The following is a 24,627-nucleotide window of genomic DNA, read 5'->3' as shown; positions in this document are numbered from 1 at the left end:
TGTACATATGTCAGATTTTCACCAGAAATCATCTGTGTGTGAAGTTTTAGAGAGATTTACTCTTGTTTCCTGTCTTGGACAGTGCACCAGATGGCAAGTAAGTAAATTCTTCTTAAGAGACAGAGAATTAACAATCTGACTGTTTTTTTGTTTTCTACTCTTTAAAAGAAAATCATTTTTGGCTAAGGAAGTGCTAGAAGCTGCAGATTTTCATTACTTACTTTCAGGTGATGATCTGGTGATGTGCTAGAAGCTGCAGATTTTCATTACTTACTACTTTCAGGTGATGATCTACTAGGACTTCCAGATCCTTCTCCATCACTGGTTGTACATCATTGGAATTGTATGGTACTTGCATGCTTTTGGCCTCAAAGTAAAAGTTTAAATCTCAGCATTTTCCACTGATGACTATTGGCTTTCATTGTGGTTTTGCATGACATTAAATAAAGATTGTTTTCCTGATGGATTTTAGTGATGGTTTAGAAGCATAGAAACAACATAAGTGGTTGTGATAAGTGGATGATTTCTCACTTCTGTCAGGGGGTGGAGAATGTTCTCCTGACCTACTTCTGCAACACAGTGTCCCAGGAGGTCTCATGATGATCTAAATATTAACCACTTTGTCACACATCTTGTAGGGAGAGGGATTGTATCATGTATACAAGTTCATCTTCGTGTATTTGTGTTTAAGGACACCAGTGGTGCCAAGTGTTTGCTGTATTGCAGTGATTGAGCCTTTTATTGAGCCCACCCTTTGGGGCTCAGATGGTCTCTATAGTGGTCAAGCAAATGATGGTTTGCATTATCCTCCTGTGCAAGAAACATGACAGCTGGTTTCTTTCCATTGTCAATACAACTACTTTCCTGTAATGTTTATTAATAAAACAACATCTGTGTATGGGTTGTACTTAACCATTGTAAGATTCTCTTTTCAATTAGGTGGAGAAATTTTCCCTTTTATATTAAAAAAAAAAAGTTTGAAGACCAAATTCCTATAGGTGTCACATTTGTACATTACAGGTCACCCCTTGTCCTAAACTTTCTAATCAGGGCTGTCTCATTGCATGTCTGCTGTAGCCACCACTTCCTTGCACCTGTATGTGTACCCTGTATAAAGAAAAAAAAAAACATATAAAATCTCTTCTGCTAAATACAAAAATATAACAATTAAAAAACTGAAATAAAACCAGACTGTATAACCTATAGGAGAGTGAAAGTACTGGAAGACCCACAAAATTGTAAAAAAAAAAAAAAAAATCCAACGATAAAACCTAACTGGTCTTGAAGGCTTGCATCTAATTCCTTAAATCGAAACATAAGTTCCACTTTTATTGCAGAGTGACAGGCTATGTCCCTTCTGCAATATTCATTCTTACCTGCCTGATCAATCTGTGGAACTGTCAAGGAACAAGCCAGTAAACCCGGCAATCCTGGCTTCCCCTGCGCTTGCTGAGACTAAAGGAAGGAGTTCAATCATCTCATCCAGACCAATCAAGATGCCCAAATATTGCAAGGAGGAAAAGAAGAATGAAGAAGATGTTGGTGCCTTGTGCTGAAATGGGGACGTGAGTATTTCATGGTGAAGTACTTCTTTAAGATTGTCTTCAAGAAATTACCAACCAAGCTTTAGTCCCAGCACTCTTCAACACATGTGCAAGTCAATGCTTACAGAGCTGACTCTGCTTTAGAATTCAAAGCCAAAATTCATAATGTTGTCATGTCAAAGAGAGGCAGAGTACAGTTTTTTTAAACTTCAGTTATTTTGATGTGATTAAAGGATAGAACATGGTGAAGCATGTAACCTGCAAAAAACCTAGGTGTTCTGTACAAACCCAACATTATTTTCCTTTGAAGCCCTTGTAAATGGATACTTGTGAGAAATGTATACGCGTTAATGTATATATTACGATCTGTATCACTTTTATTCGGGAAAGGACAAGTTGACTAATAATATTCTAATATTCCTGTCAGGATGTCATGCACACTAGCATTTATGATGCCAATTTCTAATTTGAGGTAGTGACAATAAAAATAAAGAGCTATTTCTGTAGTCTGACTAAGACTTTGGCAATAAGCCAAAAAGATTATTGAGCCGAGATCACCTTTGAGCTGCTCAGTTTTTTGGCGTCTTATTTTCTCATCAGCTACAGCATTGCAACTTCATTTCAGCCCATAGTAACCTACAATGGCATCAACCTGTAATGCTTGCAAAACCCTTCTGCTACTGTATTTAGTCTCTGTATTCTACCAAACCGAAGATCATGAATGTTGGCGTTGTCAACAGATCCCTCTATGCTTGCATATTTCCAAGTTGTAAAGGAAGGAAAAGAATGATAGCTGCAGGTTATGCACCTTCAATGGTCAAATTTGATGGTAAATGGCTGATTCTAGTTTAAAGCAGAATTCTAGCCCTAAAGCCCACACCTGGGGGGGATGGTGGAAAATAATATTTGCCTATACCTCTTACACCACTCCATGATTTATCCCTCAAGATCAAACAAGGTCTTACATTGTGAAGGAAGATCCAAAATCTGCTCCAATTGTACCTGCAACAGTTGGTCCCTGTCCTTCCCTTGTTGAGCACATCATCTTGTTGACTATTCATAAAAGGACCTCCGAGAACCTAGTAGGGAAATGTCCTATGACTAGAGATAGGTTTTGACAACACTCCATAATACAGTGTGTGGGGTGGTGTTCTGTAGTCCACAGAGAGAACGGGAAGACATTCTAAGAACAGTGCAACAGTGGCTGAAAATGCAGGAAGTAATTGCCCACACAATTATTCCCTAATCTGCCCTTGTGTTCTACTCTGCAACTGTCATAGTATAGGGTAGCAATGTATAGCACCAGTGCATAAACAACACTATTTAAGTCCAAGTCAGCAGCCTTGGAATCTGCTTTTACTACTACATAACATTATTGTCCTGCTGAATGGCGAGCTAGAATTGTGTGTAACAATGAGGTCAGCTGTGGCACACTCTGGATCTGAGCTCACATTACAGTGACCTTCAAAAAAGAAACCCTGAATAAACCAAAGGAGATCTTACCTACATTACCAGGCTGGGAAAAGGAGGATACTTTCCATCGACTAGCACTGTACAATGCATGAACGAGCTCTGTACATACAGCACTGTTCTGTTCTATGGAGAGGAGAGAACGATGGAGCGGCACCCTGCTGCACGCTCTCTCCCTTCCCTTGCATTAGGATTGTTAGTTGTTTTATCGTCCATAGGTACGCCAGGACGGTCATTCGGATGATGGACGACTGGCGCTGTACACACGAGAACCGTTGAACGTGTGTACGTAGCATAAGGGAGGATTGGCTGTCATTAGAAAGATGAGTGTCCACATTGGAAGATTTCTCTTCTTTTCTGGTGGCATCTGAGAATTTTATATATTTGTAGAAAAAATATGGGACTCTTTAGGCACTTTATGTTAACTACTTCATTTATAAATACCAATTCAATTATTATTATAAAATCACAAGTTTTATTTTCCCATTTTCATACAATTAAAATCATTTAAAACAAAGAGTGGCAATGATGTTTTTTGTTAATATACTCAATTTTCACTTTATCAGGAGCCAATGGAGATTCACAAATTACATACATAAATATCTTCATTATTTATTCAGAATATTTACCCATAATAATGTACTATACATTTCAAAAATGCTTTACTCATATAAAAAATGTTTACTCACATCAAACAAATATTTTCCTTAAAAAGCTCAGAATTTTAGGTTGACCCTGACTTTTACTCCTAGTGACATTGGTGGTCAGTATAATTGGAGAAAATGGACACGGCAATAAAATCCTCACTACCCAATCCTGAAAAAAAAAAAGGTTATTAATGTTAAAAATGCAAAAGCTTCAAACCAGGCCATTTTTTTTTAAGCTGGGTGGGAAGAAGCTGTAGATGGGTGGCAGCCCCTGTATTGTCACCCAACTTTCAGAAACCACCCAAAAACAGCCGGGTGGTCACTGAAAAGTGCTGTGTGGTGCGCATGGCTAAAAGGGGCTGAGGAGAGCAAGCTAAGGTCACGTATTTGATACTAAGGCTACATATGAACAGTTTCAGAGTATGCTAGCAACATGCATGAGGTTACACTGCTGCTATGCACCTAAAGGTCCCCCATATTTATTCATATTAAATGACATAGCGCATTTATTTTACATTTGAAGATTGTGGATGCCTGCAGACAAGGTTGTAAGTGTGTGCACAATTGTTTCTTCCCACTTCATAAAGGTCAGATTGTCATATGTTCCTGTTCCCTTCCATTGCCGTTGTCTTTTAAGCCATCACATTTATTTTTCTTGCCTTTTGATAAGTAGCTGGAAAACTCCATATGTTCTGCTGAGTGAAGGTTATTAAGCGAGTCATGCAGACTTGTGGACTTTGAAAGCTGTTGAACACACTGGGTACATGTTACAGATTTGAAGTTGATGATTCTTTGTTATGTGAAATTCCCATGGAAACTGTGCAGTATGTAATCGCCAGAAAAGAGAATTTAAATGTGGCTTGGCCCTTGTGAAAACACATAAATGAATTCCTTTTGTAAATGTGCTGCGTATGTCTTTGTAGGCATCCTGTTGTTTTGGGTACCTGCTGCAAATTTCTTTCTGAAGGGTTTTAAAAATATAGGGGAAAAGAAAATTACCACTCGGCTAGGACATAATATGAATTGTATAAAATAGGAGTTGCTTATCTAACACTGTTATGAAATGTATCAATTTTACATAAATAAAAATTATGAAATATATAAATTCTGTTTGTCGGATCTTTTGCTGATAAACTTCCTGTGCTCCCTGGTTGTGTAGCACTTATCATTATATATTCCTTGTTATCTCTGTGGGCTTTGGCACAGAGATATTTAACCCCTGTTATGGGGATGAGGGGGTTGTTCTGTAGTGCCAAGACTTTCTTTCCTAGGGTAACAAAGCTGCTTCTCTGTAGTACAACGCTAATATATTGCCGCTGTAAGATGAATGTTATATATATTTTTTCCCCCATAGAATAACTTTTTTATTCCTTTTACGGTACCTTGAGGGACTATATTTACTACACAGGTAGGAAAAGTGGAGTACTACAGCTCAATTATCCACATCTAGACTTTGTCATAGCAGGGTACCCTTTAATGTTTTTAGGCAGTTCTTGTTTTGTGTGGAAATATATCAGGATTCTTGAAAGAATACTTTTGGGCCCTCCATTGGTTTGGCTCATAGCTGGTCACCTGTGCAGCTCTTTGGCCACTGCAGATGTAAATAAAGGTATAGAGATTGCCATCTCGGACTTTATGGGATAAGGAACTTCATTTTCACTTTAAGATCAGCAGGTACATTGGCCTTATAATAATTCCTTAAAATTAAGCCTATCCATAATAAATCCCCTGCTGTTTTTTGCTCAAGTATAAGGGGTTTGGCTACTGCCCATAATTCTAGAGTTGCACACCTACCCTATGTAATTAAAGCTTTTACATACTTGTGCATTGTTTGAGCATATATAAATACGTGTGCCTTGGAGATGCCTTAAGGTTGTTGATTTGGTATTACTATGTTATTGAAATATTCCTGTGTATGCTTTATACAGTACACTTAGGAATGCATATATACCCCTTTAATTTGTAATCTGCAAACTGCTTGGTTTCATCCCTTCTTTCACCAGGGTTCTTGACACTCATTGATGCATTCACTGACTGGTATCTGTCAGCACAAGACAAAGTTTTTGTTTTACACTTGGAAGGTTTAGAATGGAAACTGCGCTGACTGCAATGTCTTCACCTTTACATCACGAGCCTGGTTTGTAGCTAGGATGATTATCGCCTGTGCCATCTTGGTTTACTGGTTCTATTCAATAGGTGTTTTTCCTGGATTGATCTTTTCATCTTATACCATTTCTATACTTATTTCCTGATGGAAACCAGATTGCAGTGTGGATCTGAACTAAATTTGGAAGTCTCAAAGCAGGTGAATTTTTTTGTGCTGTTTACTTATAAATCAAAAATCCTATAACTTTAGTAAGAAACACCCAATACAAAACCCAATTAAAATATTACAGTTATAATTTTACACCCTGTTATATCTTAGCCTATTGTTATAGTTCTTCTTTAGATATGTACATGGAGTTTGTATGTCCTTCCTGTGTTTGCTTTGATTTCTTTCCACATCACAAAAACATGCAGTCAGGTTAATTGACTCTTGGAATGTGGTAATAACATATGACTATGGTAGGGGCATTAGATTGCAAGCTCCTTGAAGGGACATTTGGTGACATGACAAATGGACTGTGCTGTGTAATGTTTCGGTGCTATAAATATAAGGTAATCATAGTATTAATAATTAAATTGCATTATGTAGTTGTAGAACTTGTCTGACCCAATACAAACTGAATTAATTGTTCAGTTACACAATGCATGGCCTGTACAGTGATCATACATTCAGATTGTAACCTATAAGGGCAGAATTCTGATCTGTGTTAGCTAGCTCTGCTTACAAGCAGCACAATATGTGTCACTGAAGAAAAATCACACATACACTTCTATATATATTCACAACAGATATATGCTGCAGCAGTGTTCACTTAGAGCCATATGATTGAAATGAGCCGCTGGTAAAGCGCAGCTGAATGGTTTGTGTTGGTGAATAATGCTGTCCACAACTGTGCCGTCATTCAATGCCTAATGTATGTCTACATGTAAATGATATATGTCTGGTTGGTACAAAGATACAATTATTGGGACCAATGTGGGTAACTCATAGACCAATGAACATCTTCTTTATCCTTGGTATATGGTAGATGGTTTTCCTGTACCAAATTATAAGGCTATAAGTAGTTATAGTAGTAGTCAGAGGGTCTGCCATTGCCAACTACCTTATAAAACTCCCAGTTAACTGGTCGTTCTGCTGAATAGGGGGGTTTATATTGATTTGTATCTCTAACCTGTTGTAATTCAGAAAGTCAGAGAAAAAATTGAAGGTCTTCATCTACACTGTTTGTTTTGCCCAGGGATACAATGTTTAATAGATAATTTTTTGGAGATTAGAACCCCTGTGGTTTAAAAGGTAAAAGTGTCAGAATAGAAGTTTATTGGCTGCCATTGTTAAGTTGATCAAAATACAAATTCAGTATACAACTTTGGTAAGCTTCAGTTTTCTTTGAGAAAACAATTGCCATAAATTCACTGTAATTAAATACTTTTGTTTTATTATTTTTATGGATGCATAAAATACATTTCAGGGCCCAGTCAGTTTGGAAATAGCAGTTCCATTATTTTTCAAGTTCAATTTTGTGAGCCTCCAACCTAGGCATTTGCAAGCTTCCCAGGTATAAAGGAGGTCAGTAGAGAGATGACATCTTTAGTTTTTATTTTGTTTTGTTTCCCACAAGTTATTATTAATATTAACTAGTATTTATTTTAGGCTGACGCGGCACTTTACAAAGTCCATAGTCATGTCACTAGCTGTCGCTCAAAGGAGCTAACCGTCTAATGTCCCAGCATAGTTATATGTCTAAGGTTTTTTTTTTGGGGGGGGGGCAATATGTGTGCGTGTTTTTGGAATTTGTGAGGAAACCAGAGTACCTCGGGGAAACCCATGCAAACCCGTGCTACAAAGATTGCTAACCTCTTGAGCCACCGTGCTGATATTTAATTTACTAAATTTTAAGCAGGAAAAGTTGAGATTTATTCATGGTGGCAAGCTCCTGTCTACATAAAATGCTGCTGGTTCAAATTCTGGATCTTGTTAAAAAATTTCCCTCTGTCACATTTGATCCATTTATTTAGCCAATATTGGATCAATTTTATTAAGCAAATTTAGTGTTGCTGCAACCTAATCTTAAGGACTATGTACTGTTGTGTAATAATCTTAAACATCGATTATCTGTTAAGAAATATTGCAGTCTGCTCTTTGACATGTGCCAGCCACGTTTTATAGCCCCGTCACTTTGTACTTAAGACTTGCTGAAAGCTTTTCTTTATGAACCTGATTATAACTATGAGCATTTTTATAGTGCATTTGTCATGGAGACACCATCAGCAACCTAATGTCTTTCACTGGCAGAATCCAAGGTTGTTTGCTTGCAGTGTGTATGAAAGGCTTTTGTCTGATGTCTCTGGCAGAATCAGGCAATACTCTGAATGTACATTCAGTATCCTTATAGGTAGAACTAACTTTGTTTCAGAACAGAGATGAACATAGACATGTTTAAAGCAGAATTAAAAAAAAACTCACCTTTACCTTTGCAGAATCGTCAATCCATCTGGAGGTTTCTTGGATCAGGTGCCACGCCGTCCTGGCATCCTTCCTCATCCTGGTGCGGAAAAAGCGCAGGATGCTGCCATCTTCTTTGTCCTTTTTCCTCCCCCTTCTTATGTCACCTGATCTTGCACTGCCCGGGTTTAGATCCAGTGACGTAAACGGGGGAAAAAGAGTGCCGATCTCACTGCGCATGCATGAGATTGGCATTCCCCCCTAATTGAAGAATAGGCTCATTCTGGGTATGCCGGATCCCAGACACATGGAGCAGCCAGGAGCCTCCTGGGATGCATGAAGTAGGTATACCCGGTAGGCTCTGCGCTCCCATTCAGTTTTCGAAAAAAAGGGGGAAAAGAAGGTAATTGTTCACCCTTTTATGTGAGATAAAAATTTTACTTTAGGTCCGCTTTAAATCCAACCTGCATGACTGCACGGAGAAATGAGTTTAGCCACAAAGCTACAGGAACTGTTTTTTGCAGGATTACTAAGTAAGAATAGAAGGGGGTAGCATTGGAAGTACAAACGAAATAAGGCACCACATTTAAGGCTGCAAGATGCTTTATAGTTTTTGTATTTGGATTTCCTTGTTGCTACTTTACTCACCTCTTAGATTGTAAGCTCTTCCCGGAAGCGTCCTCCTGTGTCACTGCCTGTATCTGCAACCCCTATTTAATGTACAGAGCTGCAAAACATGTTGGCGCTATATAAATCCAGTTTATTATTAATAAAAATATTAATAAAAATGAGACTGCAGAATCAGGCCAGCAGGTTTTCTGTGTCGGCACTATATAAAGTGATTTTATTTTGTATTTAATAAATTATAGTACAGTATATACCTTTTAAAGAGAAATTTAGCTTGTCAAAGAATTTCACCTATTTGATTTTTTGCTTTAACAGTGGCTTGATCAGCTCCAAAAAGCCAGCCCTAGATAAGCAGATGTCTCGGCAGTAATGTGGGTCTTTGAAGCAGCTGGGACCTGCAGTTAACCACAAATATACTGCTTAGGAACATTGGTAAAGGTGAAGTTGTTCTTCCCTTATTTTGTATTTGCATTACTAAGTGCTTTTATTACTGTGCAGTCCCTACCCTTAGGGTACATTATATGACACAGTTATCACAGGCCATACACGGACTGGGTCCTGAATAGGTTGTGTGTGGCCACCTTATGGTTTGAACGCTGTAGATTGATATCAAAGTTTACCTCCTGATACGCCAGCTTTTCTCTTCTGTATCCTTATTAAACACTTCTCATTTAATTATCAATCCTCTTAAAATGTGCATCGTATCTGCTGTATTACATTACACTGAGAGATTTTTTTTTTTTTTAATCCCTATATCCAAATTAATCCTCCTAATTGTAATTCCCTGTGATCCCTTTGTTCTTGTGCTTTACATCCAGTTTGGTATTCATCTTCGTAAACCATTCAAAGAATTTCCTCTTCCATTTAAAAAGAAAAGTATAGATTCTTTTTAACGTATGACATACATGTTAGAAATATGCTGTGTTAAGTATTGAAAATCATACTTGTCCGCCTTGTTCTCGTTTCTCATTAAATCAAATGGCCCAAGAATTATTAAATTGCTTGATAGTATTGGTATCCAGCAGGCAATAAAAAGCTGATGGGGCAGTGGTTATCCATTGCCAGATCGCTGCCAAACACCTATTGCAAGTTGCGCTTTTCCTGTCTCCTGAATTGCAGCTTTTAATGCTTTGCCTTGGCAGACAACAGGACTTTTGCATTGGTTTAGGGTTGTGACTTGCCAAGTTTGTGGAAATAGTTTTAAAAAGTTGGATTTTTGAAGGGCTGCCTGTACAAAAAAACTAAAAGGGAGTTTGTTTTAGAGAAGAGAGAATTCCATCACTGTGGCCTATACGTCATAGCTTTTTGCATATAGCCTGCTGTAGGGAGAAGCTGCTCCTGGTGAGCCGCCAAAGGGAGCTCGAGAATTTAGATATACTTCCCTAGGCTAAACGGGTAGCCTGTGGTATTTTATTTTGCTTTCAGCCTTCATTCAATAGGTACTACATACATGCGTTAGGTGTTAGTAGGCCTTTATAATTTTTCAGATATACAGAATGGTAACCTTGACGTTTTTAATGCCTTTCATTTAATATCTTGAAAATGTCTACATTGTCCCATTTTTTTTTTTTTTCTTTTCAAAGTTGAGAAATGCGGCTTTCATGAGTCACTGCTTTTAAGTTCTGTCGGATCTTCTTATCATGGAAGCTGTAAGGGTTGAACTTTCACCTAACATATGTAATGTGCTGTCCTAGCTTAGAGGCTGAAAATTAGTTTTACAATTCAAAGTTTGTGGGTAGGAAAGACATTGGTGATGGCTGAAATTTGCTCTTTCAAAGAAGCTTTGCTGGATAGAACGACTTTTCAATGGGAAATCAGTGCTTGGACTGCTTCTATTTAGGATGTAAATTTGGAATGATGGAATGCAGAGGTGAGTTCCGAGAATTTGATTCTTTTGTCTTTTTTCTTCTTGTTTTTGTCTTCTTGAAACTGGTTATTTATACTTTGAAATAAGAAAAAAAATGTGGTACTTTTCTTTGGATTGCTGATTACTTTAAACAGATGACCCCTAATAAAAGTATATATACAGGCATAGGAGAACTTGTGTAAGCATGCAGATTTGGGAAAATGTACCCTGATGTATTTGTGTTTTACTGAAGCTCTGCAGCTAGATCATTTATGCAAGGCTGTTGCCTAGTGTTTGTAAGCATGGGTATAGTCTGTCACTATAGAAGTGCTTTGGGAGCCAAATTATCTTCCCCCAATTTACTTTAGCCTCCCAGGAAAAAAAATAGTTAAAACAAAATAAAAATCCCAATACAGACTAACAAGATTACAAACAAGTATAAAATTCCTTTCCATTAATACCTAGGTGTAAGCATCTGATATAACCTAAGGATGAGATTGCCCCAATGGTAGGTGTGTGGAGGGTAAATCTAAATTTTCAAGTGTTTTGTTCAATTTTATCTGCACCTGAAACAGTTTATAGTAACAGATTTTTTTTTTCTAGTGTGAAACTAGAAGTAACATTGATGGAAACAAACTTTTCTAAATTAAAAGTCAAACTATCACTTAATCTAAGCGTTACTATTCTGTTTCCTTGTATAATAAAATATATTTATTCATTGTATTATCCCCCCTCTTATTGTGTGTTAATTCCCCCACCTCCTAGATTGTAAACTCTTCGGGGCAGGGTCATTTCCTCCTTTGTCACTGTCTGTATTCGTCTGTCATTTGCAACCCCTATTTAATGTACAGCACTGTGTAATATGTTGGTGCTATATACATCCTGTTTAATAATAATACTATGGCTTGTACTGTATTGAAATAAATAACTGGGGTTACATTACATCAGAGTTGCTCTGTGAAAGGTGATAAAAAGTTCATATTTTTGATGTTCTCTTTATGTGTTGGGGTAACCTTCCTGAAAATAATTATAGACTAAAACAGCCATCTGCAAAATAGGATTAGTGAGAGGAAAGATTCAGCAGAATGTGTGTTACAAAGTCTTGTAATGTAAGATACAGTAACATGCACAGACTACATGACCCCTGCACTCTGTTGCACCTTCCTGACCTCTGCACTTTGACTTGTGTTACTTTTACACTCTACAGATACAAGTCTTGCACGTGCGTTCAGTATGTAAGGTGCAAGCCTGATTACCAGTGTTTTGCCTTTTGGGTCTGGCTCCTGGAGCAAAAATGTTGGACGTCTCTGGTCCTGCAGGAACCAGGAGTTTCCTGGAAAGCAGTGTTTTGTTTTTTTATTCTGTTTAGTAGTAATCTGGAATCCTATGTTTCTCATGCTTCAAAACCGTCCATGTGCTAAAAAATACATTGAAGTTTATCTATACTGGCACTTTCTGTAAATGTTTTACCGTTTATGCTTTTAACAAATATAGTGAGGGCTTTAGACTGTGGTTTAGTTACAAATAAAACCTACTGTTACAATTGTCTTGATACATTTGTGTTCAGATTTGACCAAACAATGCAGTTCTCCCTTGGCGTTAAATGATGGCATATTTGGGTTAACTCTACACTGTATGAACAGGGAAATTTAGTCTATTTTCTGCTCTGTTCTTCTCTTCTCTGTCCTAATCAAATTGACTGTTTGCATATTGTGGTAGCTGCACATCCCAGTGGAATGCAAACTCTTAAGCAGAACTCGCTGCTATTTCTGTCTCCTCTCTGAAGGATAGAAATAGTACTATGAAAGTGCTGCTGCTTATAAGAAATACTGGCTCACTCTTATTTCATGCATTCTCTGTTACTGAAATGATGTGTGCATGAAGTATCTGCAAAATTGTAGAATGTACTGACTTTAAGTGCTGCCAAATACCTATTGCATACTCCAGGACAACATTGACTTAACTGTTTTAGTTAACTTTGATTCCTTGGTAGGGTATAATATGCCCATCACTAACTCCCCTTTGGTATTCTAAAGGGGGAATTCTACCCTTTCAATTGATCACCAAGCCTTGGATTCATGCATAGCTAATATGTCACACAAGGCCATGTTCATTATTATTATTATTATTATTATTAAAATAGCTTTTTAATAATGTAGCTTAATAAACGGTATTTATATAACACCAACATATTACGCAGCGCTGTACAATAAATAGGGGTTGCAAATGACAAATGACACAGGGGAGGAGAGGACCCTGCCTAAAAGAGCCTACAATCTAAGAGGTCTTGTGTCCTAATGGCCTCTGCGTATCTCTCCCAAAAAAAGCATGTGAACTGTGAAGATAGAAATATAATGGAAAGGGCACTGGCACCAGTCTAAGCATTCTTCACTGGTGTCTCTTGTACAACTCCCAGCATGCCTTACTGGTGTTTCTCAAATTTCTGTACCAATACTACTCCCAGCATTGCTCTCCAGTTTGCGTTCCCTCTACAGACTTCCCTCCTGTTTGCTTAGAACATGTGCAGGATGTGCTCACCATTAAACAGGAACAATACTGGCACCTGTAGTCCAACGACACACAATTGTTCACATGCCAGAACTTGAGGAATGTTTTTTTTATATGAAGTATGTATAGTTGTAAAAAACATATACATTCATACATACATACATACATAAATATATATATTTGTAAAAAAAAATATATATAAATACGCACACGCTGTATATCCCCATTCAGTTTTTAGTCTTCACTTTTCTGTTGTGTGTGAATGAAAGCTCTGTTATTTGTTGAAGGTTTAAAGTTTACTCTCTGCCAAGTAGCTGTTTCAGGTTCTGTTCTATGCATATATACATAAATGTGCAAATATTTATGCCTGTGGTGTTTAGTTCTATCAGTATTCTGATGTTTTATGGTTTCAGGCCATATAATTTCCTGTTTGAGGGTTGTATAATTATGTTTACACCTTATAGCCTTATATCCCTGTTACTCATTGCTTTCCTTCATTCCCTTGCACTTTGTTCATTTGTATTGTTTATGTGCTATAATAGTTTTTTTTTTTTTTTTTTTTTTTTTTTTTTTTAGCGCTCGTTCATGCATCGTACAGTCGTTTGTTGTTGGAAAGGATCACAAAAGATTCTTTCCAACCAGAATTATTATAGTGTGTACCTATCCTTAGGATGCCTTGAGACCTTGAAACGAACTGACAAGGGTATGAATGTTGCCTGATTGCTAGTTACTTTGTCTTATATGTACTCTTTGCTGTTCCACTATTTCTTTATGTCCAACCATGGGGGGGTTTCCCACCACTCCGTGCACGTGTATGCTTGTGGCAGTGGTTAATTGTGGCACAGTTCCTGGAAGTGACATAATGCTTTTGGCCATGCAGTTGCTGTTCCTTCTGTTAAGGTAATCTCTCCTCAACTGCAAGGGCAGCACATACAAAAACAATAACCTGTGGTGCATTTTGCTGCTATGTGCCCCAAAACTAGAGTGGCTAATCACACAGTTTTCTGCTGCAAGTTTAAAGGAGGTAACGCTGTGCTGCTTTAACTTCAGGCCTAACAAATGCTGTCATTTCTAAAAGCACTAATTATTTCCTACAGTTTAGCTATCGATGATGGTCAGTGACTGCTTTTCCATTTTACATGTATAACTCTGTGTACAATCGATGATTTCACCTTTCACCGACCTTGGAATATCATCCGCTCCTTATTGATAATTTCTTCAATGTCTTGCCAACTCTTACTAAATCTACCGCCACATATCCTGGATAAAAATGTCCACACAGGGCTCTATTTAAATTGTCCTATTTAAAATGTTAATCCTTGGGTTTAGACGAACTCTGTGACCTGGGCTTTCAAGGGAGCGACCTGTTCATACCTACAAAATTCACCCTTGAACAGTTCTAGAAACCCATGATGTACAGTGGACAGCTTTATCAGGGCACATAATGATTAACTGTGTGGGGATTTTAGTATTCTCCTTGCAAGCTTTGTTAGAAATGGTATACAGCTGAAAGACAGTCATATAAAGTAAAGGAGCTTCTCTGCACAATTTACTTTTTTCCACAGCCAAACGGTAAATGCGCCATTCAATATAGTATATTAACACAAAACTTGTATTTATGTCAAACTATGCATCCTTCACTTGCAAATGCACACTACTGAAAACAACAAGTTGATGCACTTAGAAAACCCTGTTCATAAATACAGATATTAGTATATCTGTAAGAAAAGATAACAATCATAAGAGCAGCCATTCAAAGGGAATCGATAATCTTTAAAATGACTAAAAAGCAAATGAGTCAGGCTGTAGGAGATGTGGCATTTTCTGGAGGAGTTCTGGTCCCTTCTTCTATCCTCCATTTTCAAGTATGAGAAATATTATGGTATATATATATATATATATATATATATATATATATATATACACCAGTTTAACTAAAGTTGGCATTTACTTTTTTTTATTTGGCAACTTTTCAGGGGGCCGTTTTTTGCCATCCATTTTTAAAATATACACATTCCTACTACCTTGTGATGTCACTGTGCTGCACTGGAACAATATATCCAGATCATCTCTCAGCCTGTGAAGGGTTAGCTTTAGCGCTATAGTGCCATCATATTACGCAGCGCTGTACACAGTGCATTGTCATGTCACTAGCTTTACCTCAAAGGAGCTCACAATCTAATGTCCCTACCTCAGTCATATGTCTTTAATACAGTCTACGGTCAACTTTGTGGGGAAGCCTATTAACCTAACTGCATGTTTTTGGGATGTGGGAGGAATCCCGCGCAAACACAGGGAGAAACGGCAAACTTTATGCAGATAATGTCCTGGCCGAGATTCAAACCTGGGACCTAGCGCTGCAAAGGCCATAGCACTTACCTCTGAGCCACCGTGCTGCCCTTACATAATAAGTTCACTCTCGGCTGACCTCTTCTGTCAGCATGTTTTCTACTGGCACACGTGATTGTACAACCCTGTTTTATTGTTTGTGATAATGGTAGCAATTCTGGCAACCCCACCACAGATTCAGTTATTCTAATAATATTCTGCACAGACAGCCTGTAATATGTATCGGATTGTAAAATGTGAACACTTGTGTTTCTTTCAGAGTTCAAGTTGGATTGGTGGAAATTGTGAGCCCTTGACTGGGTTCACATGGCGGGGGGGATGTGAGCGGGAGACCACAGGGATACAGATCTGGAGTGAAGTGTTTGTTGTTGACAGACCTGATGGATCCAAGGTAAGTTACCTATCTATTGATCTATCACTAATACATATCTCTTTAGACAATAGTCATATTTTTTCCTCTATTATTAATATAGCAAGTCACCGGTAATTTTTTACATATCAATATCTGATAACGATATGCTCTTTGCATAATATACCTGACGACTGTACAGAAAGCAGATGAGATTGGATAGAGACAAGACGAACAAGCACATGCATCCTTAAGTGATTGTTTGCTGACTGTATATATGCTAGATAACAGATAATCAGAGATGAACAAATGCACCAAGATGATCATTTGTTTTAACTAAGAATCCTCATTTGTGGTTAGCATTTTAACAATTTTCATAACTCTTATAGAACTATGAGTTGGGCATCGGACATTCAGTTTTTTGGTCCTCCACCACCTACTTTCTATCTTTTAAACATAGTTTTCAATGACAGTGTTCCCCTCCAGCCCCTTTTAGTAAGGTGCAGCACCCAGCACTTTTCAGTAACCACTCAAAAACAGCCGTGTTGGTTAAAATACAGGAGCTGCCACCTGCCTACAGCTTCTTCCCACCCAGCTTGAAATAATTTCCCAGGAGAATACTGAATGACATTTATCCAGTGTGTGTTCGTACCTTAACTTATAAGTAATCAGATAAGTGTGATTAACACATTAAAGTCCTCGTTTGATGCCTGTTTATGAAGTGACTTATGCTAGTCTAATTAACTTACCCACTGATTGTTATATTACATCATCTTATATGTTGATAACAGATCAAGGGGTTGTCAGCCTCCACAAATGCCAAATTCTATAGCAGGCAGCTACTTACTTCTCAATAGTCTTTCCTGTCTGTCACTGGTTTACCCTTCATGGTACTTTACACTTTCCTATTTTTAATGACCACAGTTTACATCAGCATGTTGCAGTGTAGGGGTTTCTTCAAAACAAAATACGCTGGTTCATTTTACTTCATCTCTAAGCTGAGCCTTATTTACCAGCTTAATTTATGTGCAGTTCCTTTTACAAACAGGTAATAGGAGCTTCACTTGGCAGTTCTCAGGGTCATATTAAGTGCACATTGCTAAAATATTTTAGAGGCTTCCCTGTGACCGACGCTGCCACAGTGTGGGCTGCAAAAGGAGGTTGTAGTATACAGGCATGGAGAGGAATTTGATGCTAGAAGGACTGTCTGGCATTTATTTTTTTATTATGTAATCCTGACAACCCTGTAATGTTTATAAAGAACCTGCTTAAAATAAATTGGGGGTGGGGGGGTGACCTCCCCAAAATACTAGGTTTCTGATCACAGCATATTTTATTGCTTACCTTTAAAGTATACAGGTAAAAAAAAAGAGAGGAGTTTATTCTCCTAGATTACAAGTTTATCGGGACAGGGTCCTCTCCTCCTCCTATGTCACAGTCTGTATCTGTGTCATTTACAACCCATATTTAATATTGCCCTGCGTAATATGTTGGTGCTATATAAATCCTTTTTAATAATTATTTCTTCATTGACTGCATGTTAGTTCTGAGGCTAGAGAGAGAGAGGAGGAGATCAGCAGTGGTAGAGTACATGTTTCTTTATTAATTTCACTGTTCACTTCTGTAAAAAAAAAAAAGCTTTAGTTTATCACATTTTTATGCAATCTTTTAGTTATTGTTTCATCTAAATTTAATTGTGGTAATGTGCAGAACCAAAATTAGAAAAAAGTTGTCACTATCCAAATATTTTTGGACCTAACTGTATACATTGGTTTTTTTTTTAGTTTTGTTTTTTTGCCTTGTTACCTTTACTTAAAGCAGAAAGCTTTAAAGCAGCATCTACACCCAAATTACAGTCACCAGGAGATAGAGGTTGTGAGCATAATAGCCTTAAAAATACCTTTCCCATTTTGATTTTGTTATCCTTACTCAATGTGGTAGATGTTATGCATTGTATAGCCTGACTCTGTTCTCGACATCACCGAGAATAGCTCTAGCTCTAGATGTCATAATAATGTAGTTTTAATGTCTTTAATTATACTTTTTAGATTTAGTTTCTGGTTTTCACCCCCAGGTTGCAGTTATTCTCATGGACACTCAGGGAGCCTTCGACAGCCAGTCAACAATCAAAGATTGTGCAACGGTGTTTGCCTTAAGCACAATGACCAGCTCTGTCCAGGTAACCATTCTGTTTTATTTTTAGGTGCCTCTGTGTAAAACCAAAACCAATATATATTGATTCCCAAAATGTTTCAGTCCTATTGAAAAATGGTGGTCTGTTCAGCTGATTGACACTTTCCTAAATAGGGTAGACTGACAATTGCATAGTTTTCCTAACAAATCTGCTTGTAATTAAACATGTAATTGCGGGACCTTTATCCAATGCGAATTGTGTCCAACTGCTCCCTGTAATCACAAACGCAACACAAAACACTTCATATATTACAGTGGAATGTAAATGGCTTATAGCACACATGGTCTGTAGCTTGCTTGTAACAATGCACAGAAAACTATTTAGATATAAATTGGGACTCGCAAAATCCTCATGAACAAACATGTCTGTGATTAGGGGTTATAGATAAATGTATGTGTATGAACCTATTCCTATCCATGAGCATAGAAAGTGTTGTGTTGTGATAATCCATAGAGCCCTGGGCACATGAGCTTCTGCTTGTATGTAAAGTATTATTTTACAGAACATTTGAGAATTTAGCCAACCTAAACGCCTTTATTGAAGCCTTCATAGAAACCTTCAGGTCAGGTTTGAAATGTTAAACAAAGACTATAATGGGAATGCCAGCGGTCACTTTAAACAAGCTGTAAGCTGACTTTTGGCAGACTTCAGCACTGAAACTATTTAATGTCTGCCAAAACCAACTAGAAGCTTGTTTAATGTGACAGCACCTTAATTGACCTTTCAGTGCGCATTGAGCAAAGTCAGTGGACTGTTTTCCTCTTATATAACATATATACCTCCGTGGCTAAACAAAGCATCTTCAACATGTCAAAGGATGCGTGGGATAGCTTAGTTCACAGTTCACATTTTTCTGGCATCAGGTTACAGAAACCTAAATGTTGACTGCAGATAGAGGCATTATGAAGGCCACTTAATTTATTGGCTTGCCTTCACTGTGTTCCCACCAAAGAAGCCATAGCAGGCGATCATCAGCTGAAACAGACAGTGAATGTTTTTTGCTACCCAGCATCTGCGTGAATTTATCCTACCACATAAAAACTTTTTCAGTTCGTTGAACTTAAAAACATATCTGTGGGTTTTCAAGTTTTAGTGCTGTATTACTTTTTTTTAACCTAATGATTTGAAGCTTTGGGAGAAGCTTTTGGATTGCAGTCATTGAAATGTTTTTTTTCATATGATTGTCTCAGTAATTAAATCTGTAGCAATTGTAAACAAATTCTTTAATGTGGAGGGTAATAGCAGCTCTGTGTATATGCATTTGTAAAATGTTTATTTTATGTCCTACAGGTGTATAATTTGTCACAGAACATTCAAGAAGATGATCTGCAGCATTTACAGGTATGTTTCTGAGATGACTGGTGTGGGCAGTCTCACATTTTTATGCGTGTGTCTTTAGACTATGAAATGCACATATTGTCATTGCTTAAGGTAGCCCATTCATTTTTATGGTGCTTTTAAACAAATGGCAAAATCATAAGCTGTATGCTTGCTGCTCTTCATGCTTGTTGCCTAAATATATATTGTGATATGTACATGGGAAAAGCCCTAAGTGCTGGTAATAATGCAAATAGTGTCCCATGTAAAGGGGGAAAAAAAGGAAAAACTTTCCACCCTATATATAATGTAAAAAAAGGTGGTGGTGGGCACACTTTATAAGTTAACCAAATTCATATTGTATATATGTTAAAGATGGTACATATATTGCACAGTAACATAATGATAAATATATATATATATATATATATATATATATATATATATATATATATATATATATATTCATACTTTTAACTTTTTGCATTTGATGTTGCACCACAAGGTGACCTTTTGATGGGACCATTGTCATTCAAATCTTATTACCTGCAGTGCAGTTTTTGCTGCTTCCGTTACCTTTTTGCATTTGATGTTGCACCACAAGGTGACCTTTTGATGGGACCATTGTCATTCAAATCTTATTACCTGCAGTGCAGTTTTTGCTGCTTCCAGGGGCACAACACCAGTTTGCTGTGCATCCGGAATCTCCAATGCTACATATCCACACTAGATTTTTGTCATTGGAAACTATCTTTCACAATCATTTCCAACCACAAAGGACTGAAAGATGAATGTACGAGCGCTGTACATACGGCGACATTCTGTTCTATGGAGATGGGGGAGAACAAGTTAGCAGCACAACGCTATGCTCTTCAACCTTCACTTCCATTCTGTTTGTTCGTCTTCTGTTGTTCATGGACCCGCCAGGATGAATCCAATGAATGGCCTGGGACGGCCTCTGAACACATGTCAGATTCTCGTCCGAGACGAGTCCAAAAGCTTGTATCGGCCTAGGATCATCTAAGGTGTGTATATAGCCTTGGGTTTTAGTCTTCAGGCGTGAAAGAGCCCTTACTCAATTTCTTGTTGAGCTAACTGCAGATATTGAGCTAGAGGTCCACAGGAATAAATCCAAGCAGTATAAAATGTATTTGCACCTCTTATCTACTCTGTGTTAAAAACTGGGTCCTAACACTATCAGAACTATACTTTCCTTGTAGTGATGCTTTGCGCAGCAGCCTGCATTTTACCCCTTTTTATAAAATCCATGCTGCAGTGTGTTTTCCACTAATACTCTTTAGAATAAAATGTGTAACCAAAACAGTTTGTATTTGTTTAGGACACAATGTTAAAAGCAATATTGTTTGCCGCATCTAGTGCTGCTCAGGATTAATTGGCAGCTTATCGATTTTACACTCTTTTGGCATCTTAATTGTCTAATAAATATTTGATTAGGAGCAAACTCTTATGCTGTAAAAGCACTCATTTCCTGACTTCACCCAGGGACTTGACTGACTGATGTGCATCTGGTTTTCTAAAAAACTTGTGATTTTCTAGCTTTTTACAGAGTATGGACGCCTTGCAATGGAAGAAATCTACACAAAACCCTTTCAGGTGAATTAACACAATTATATTAACATTTTGTGCCATAAAGGAAGCTGTTTTGTGTAGAATTAATATCTGAATATACTACATTTTTGGTATATGAAGAGATCTTTCCTTACAATATACAGTATGTTACAAAGCTAATGTGGGTTAACTGAGATTGTAGTGATACAAGTGTATCATTTGTGTAGGAATATTGTATTTTAATGTCTTCTTGGTTTTTAAAAATAGAATAAGCAGTTACCTTGTGTCATCTATGCCCATGAACTGACACTAGATAAACATTTGGCGACAGTGCAGTCATTTGTCAGTACCTAATGGAAGAATCATTTTTATTCCTATCATTTTTTTACTACCTTTTATAACAAATTCCTAATATTGAACCTGAGCAAATGAATGAAGGGGAATTTTTAAAAGTACTCTAGATCATTATTTATATATGTGGATAAAATAAATTTTATGTTCATTATACTTGGTTCCCTTGGTCCAGATATTTTCATTTTTGACCACCAGCATATACCACCTTCGAATACAACTCTTTACACAGAAAGTTTATACTTGAATCTGCTGATCATCAGTGGTAAAACTGCAACACCTGACCACAAAACTTGCTTAGTATTTTTGATTTAATAGCGACTAAGATAGAATTTCCTCACTGACACAGAAGAATGTGTAGGGGGATGTTAGTAAGCTTTGAACTCACTAGAGAGTGCCACATTGTTGCCTGATTAGAAAGACACACAACATTTAGGCAGAGTTGTTGCCTAAAAAATAAATCGCATAAACTGTTAAGATAAAAACATAAACTAGAACATTTTCTGAGCATTTCATAAGTATGGTTGATTAGATTTTGATTCAGTGTGTGATTTATTTTACTATATTGTATGTAAAATGTTTGTCATTACAGACCCTCATGTTTTTGATCAGAGATTGGAGCTATCCTTATGAACATTCGTACGGTTTAGATGGTGGAAATCTATTTTTAGAAAAGCGATTGCAGGTAACAAATGAGAGAAAAAATGGCTGATACCTCCCTATACCTTTACTAATTGGAGTAATTCTACTTCTCCATCATCCTTTCATCAGTCTGGGGTGGGCCAACAACTTGGTTTTGTTTACTGTTGTAAAAAAAAAGTTAGGATTATGACATAGCTATGCTGCCTAGTAGGAACTTATGGAACACAAAACTGGTTCAACTGCATTTCAAGTGCAAATATTTCACCTGCAAAATTAGAAGTTTGCATGGAAATGTCTTTATCTGTACTACAGAAAGTCTACAGAAAAGTTCCTTAAAGCAAACAGTGGTCCAAAATTGTAATATTTCACTTCCCCACCACCAGTGTGTCTAGGAGAAGCACAGATAAGGCTGGTGTTATATGGAGATAACAGTTTGCTAAAATTTGATTAGTTAATCTGTGTTCCTCTTTGACCAACAGGTAAAACAGAACCAACACGAAGAGCTCCAAAATGTCAGGAAACACATACACTCTTGCTTTACTAACATCGGCTGTTTCCTCTTGCCTCATCCTGGTCTTAAAGTTGCTACCAACCCCAATTTTGACGGTAGATTAGTGGGTGAGTGTGTTACTTTATGTAGACATGTAAAAATTTGGTGAGTGGGTGTTGAGTCCCCTGACATTTTCTTCTTTCATGAAGCAGGCATAATGAAATGTATTTGTATGTTGCTGGAACAAAAAAGCCTAATTCAAGTGGGTTTGAACCACTGTCAGGTTTTTATAGCACTTTGTATCTTATGTTGGAGAGATAAGGTTCCAGTTTGCACAATTGATAGTCCACAGCCACAGGAATTCTTAATACAATGAACTTCATCAACACACTTTCTACCCTTGTAGGGTTTTTTTAAGACCTCTGCCTTGATCAAGTAAATTACTTAAATTACAGCCCTCCAGATGATTTTATTTTCTCTTTTAAATATTTTGCAAACATTTAAGGAAAAGTTGCTTGTAAAGTAATTATTCTCTGACCCACTGACAAGAATTTTGCAAGTGAAAAGCTATCTCACAAATGGAGACCCAAACGGGAATAAATATCTGATTCAGGTTCTAACCATTTCCCACTTTGTCCAAAAATCTCAGAAATGATTTGTGGCTTTTACAAAGTCCAAATTTCACTGCTCTTCCAGCCAACATGTGTACATGTTCTTGATATCTATTTCATGTATGTGATTGGAAATTCTGTCTTTATCCATTTCAGACATAGATGACGAGTTCAAAAAGGAGCTTCAAAATCTGGTTCCTTTACTACTTGCTCCTAAAAACCTGGTGGAAAAAGAAATTGGTGGCACAAAGGTGACTTGTCGAGATCTTTTGGAATATTTTAAGGTAGGTTTACCTGGTTATGCAGCATTCCTTTTTTGGACTGGAATGCATGGTCATTTAAACCAGCGGTTGCCAACCAGTGGTCCGTGGCTCTGTCCCCTGTATATGGACACAACCTGTCCACTCTCCCATCACAAGCTCAGATCTGCTTGCTAAACTTCCTGGGGAGACAGTAGCACAGGGGTGTGAACACAACTTTTGTTGCGTCCACAGCCCTGCGCTACTGTCCCCCCAGGATGTTAAGCAAGCAGATCTTAGCCTGCAGTGGGAGAGTTGGCTGGTTCTGGCATCTTGATGTCACTCCCGGGTAAGTTTCTTCCCCTTTGAGTGACACATGGCTCCCTGCGCATGAACAGCGCTGATTCTGCGAGGTTCGAAAAAAAGCATATCAGACAATATTTAACAAAGCACGAGACTACGAGATGTGACCATTCTATCAGTTTGTTTTGATCCCCTGCACACCAGTACTTAGACTGAGAGGACTTGGGGCACATTAGGTTCTTTTATTTGTATTAGGTTGTATTAGGTTCTATTATTGTACATTGCTCCATAAGTGCATAGAATCTCCTTAAATGACTACTTAGAAGGCTGCACTGTATTTCTGACCAATGTTCTTGAACAAGGTTTGCTGTAGTGAAAGTTTAGGATGAGGCTGTGCTATCTGACAGGGTTGCCCAAATCACAAACCAAGCTGGATTTTTAAATCTATTTTCATGTAAACCAGTTGTAATTGTATTTATATTTAAACACTGCATTTATATAATTGACTGGGGTTTAGTAAAACGATATTACCAAGTTCCCTTTCCATGGGTGGAAATAGGTCTTTTATCCTTCATAATAATTAAGTAATGCATTCATCTGAATAGGGTTTGCAATTTCCAGGTACCTGTACTAATAATCTGTTTCTCTACCAGGCATACATTAAAATCTATCAAGGTGAGGAGCTCCCTCATCCCAAGTCGATGCTTCAGGTATCCATAAAACCCTTTTAATTGGTTTTGTCCTTACTTTCATTCGTTTTTTGAACTTGGTTAACTATGTTCATTATTTTACAGGCAACTGCAGAAGCGAATAACTTGGCTGCGGTTGCAGGAGCCAAAGACACATATAGTAAATACATGGAACAGGTGAGATGTTTATGTTTTGCTTCTATTGGCTTGTAGTGGACCTAGAAGTTATGAAAAATAAACTTTATGGGCCAAGAGGGTGCCTGGCGGCAAATGTTATGGGCCAAGAGGGTGCCTGGGACCAAACTTTAGATTTATATATATTTGGCTGCCTAA

General features: G+C 37.6%; 1 protein-coding gene across 1 annotated transcript in view; it reads left to right on the top strand.

Annotated features, from left to right (window-relative positions):
• The window catches only part of ATL2 (atlastin GTPase 2), a gene marked incomplete in the record, with an annotated part of 38,342 nt that overhangs the window by 6,971 nt on the left and 6,744 nt on the right, over positions 1 to 24,627 (top strand). Inside the window, 9 exon segments of the mRNA XM_072409449.1 lie at positions 15,800 to 15,931; positions 17,964 to 18,068; positions 19,374 to 19,424; positions 20,958 to 21,014; positions 21,913 to 22,005; positions 22,442 to 22,580; positions 23,220 to 23,347; positions 24,259 to 24,315; positions 24,400 to 24,471. Of these exon segments, the coding sequence (XP_072265550.1) occupies positions 15,800 to 15,931; positions 17,964 to 18,068; positions 19,374 to 19,424; positions 20,958 to 21,014; positions 21,913 to 22,005; positions 22,442 to 22,580; positions 23,220 to 23,347; positions 24,259 to 24,315; positions 24,400 to 24,471 (834 nt within the window).

The sequence above is a fragment of the Pyxicephalus adspersus genome, chromosome 4, assembly GCF_032062135.1.
Source record: "Pyxicephalus adspersus chromosome 4, UCB_Pads_2.0, whole genome shotgun sequence".
Classification (NCBI taxonomy): Eukaryota; Metazoa; Chordata; class Amphibia; order Anura; family Pyxicephalidae; genus Pyxicephalus; species Pyxicephalus adspersus.
Note: the sequence above shows the minus strand (reverse complement) of the source record. Positions and strands in the feature narration are given on the sequence as shown.